At 31.9% G+C, this 656-nt stretch overlaps 1 protein-coding gene across 1 annotated transcript in view; it reads left to right on the plus strand.

Annotated features, from left to right (window-relative positions):
• Positions 1 to 656, plus strand: part of LOC103602952 (acyl-CoA synthetase family member 4-like) — a gene marked incomplete at both ends in the record, with an annotated part of 17,630 nt that overhangs the window by 5,144 nt on the left and 11,830 nt on the right. Inside the window, 2 exons of the mRNA XM_008587413.1 lie at positions 163 to 335; positions 508 to 559. Of these exons, the coding sequence (XP_008585635.1) occupies positions 163 to 335; positions 508 to 559 (225 nt within the window). The remainder of the gene's footprint in view (positions 1 to 162; positions 336 to 507; positions 560 to 656) is intronic.

Below are 656 nucleotides of genomic sequence, written 5' to 3' on the forward strand. Positions count from 1 at the left end.
GTCTGATTTTATCAGATAACGTTTAAAAGTGAGTCCCCTTTTAATATAAAATTCAAATTTCGAAGCTTAGTCCCTGAACTTTTAGAGATGTTCTTTCTTGATTTGATGGTTTTTAATATATTTTGCATGAATTTTTATGACATGCGTGTTTATATCATGAAGGTGGCAGAAACAGAGTCTGTTTTCTTGATGATGAAATAACAGTACCACTTGGCACAATGCGAGCCACAGGAGACTTTGTGACTGTGAAAGATGGAGAGATGTTTTTCTTGGGACGAAAGGATAGTCAGATCAAACGTCATGGCAAACGTCTTAACATTGAACTTGTGCAACAGGTAGAACTATTTAAATATTAAATATATATTAATATATATAAGTATTAGAGGCAGCCGCCACTAGTTTTCTGTGCCAGAGTTCTGTATCAGTATTATTTACAGCTAAGATTTTTTTATTAATGATAAATTACAAGAAAAGGTGTGGATAATTCGGTGTGCCCCTTATTCCCAGCATGAAGAAATGGTTGTTTTTAAAATTAGTTACAAAATGGATTTTGGTGTCTGTGAAAATAAGTTGGTTTATTTTGTTTTAAGACCTATTATTTTTGAAAAATATTAAGAATCCTGGGTATTAGTAATGTAACAGTAGCAAACAATTTT

The sequence above is a fragment of the Galeopterus variegatus genome, unplaced genomic scaffold (genome assembly GCF_000696425.1).
Source record: "Galeopterus variegatus unplaced genomic scaffold, G_variegatus-3.0.2 Scaffold4375, whole genome shotgun sequence".
In the NCBI taxonomy this organism is placed as follows: domain Eukaryota; kingdom Metazoa; phylum Chordata; class Mammalia; order Dermoptera; family Cynocephalidae; genus Galeopterus; species Galeopterus variegatus.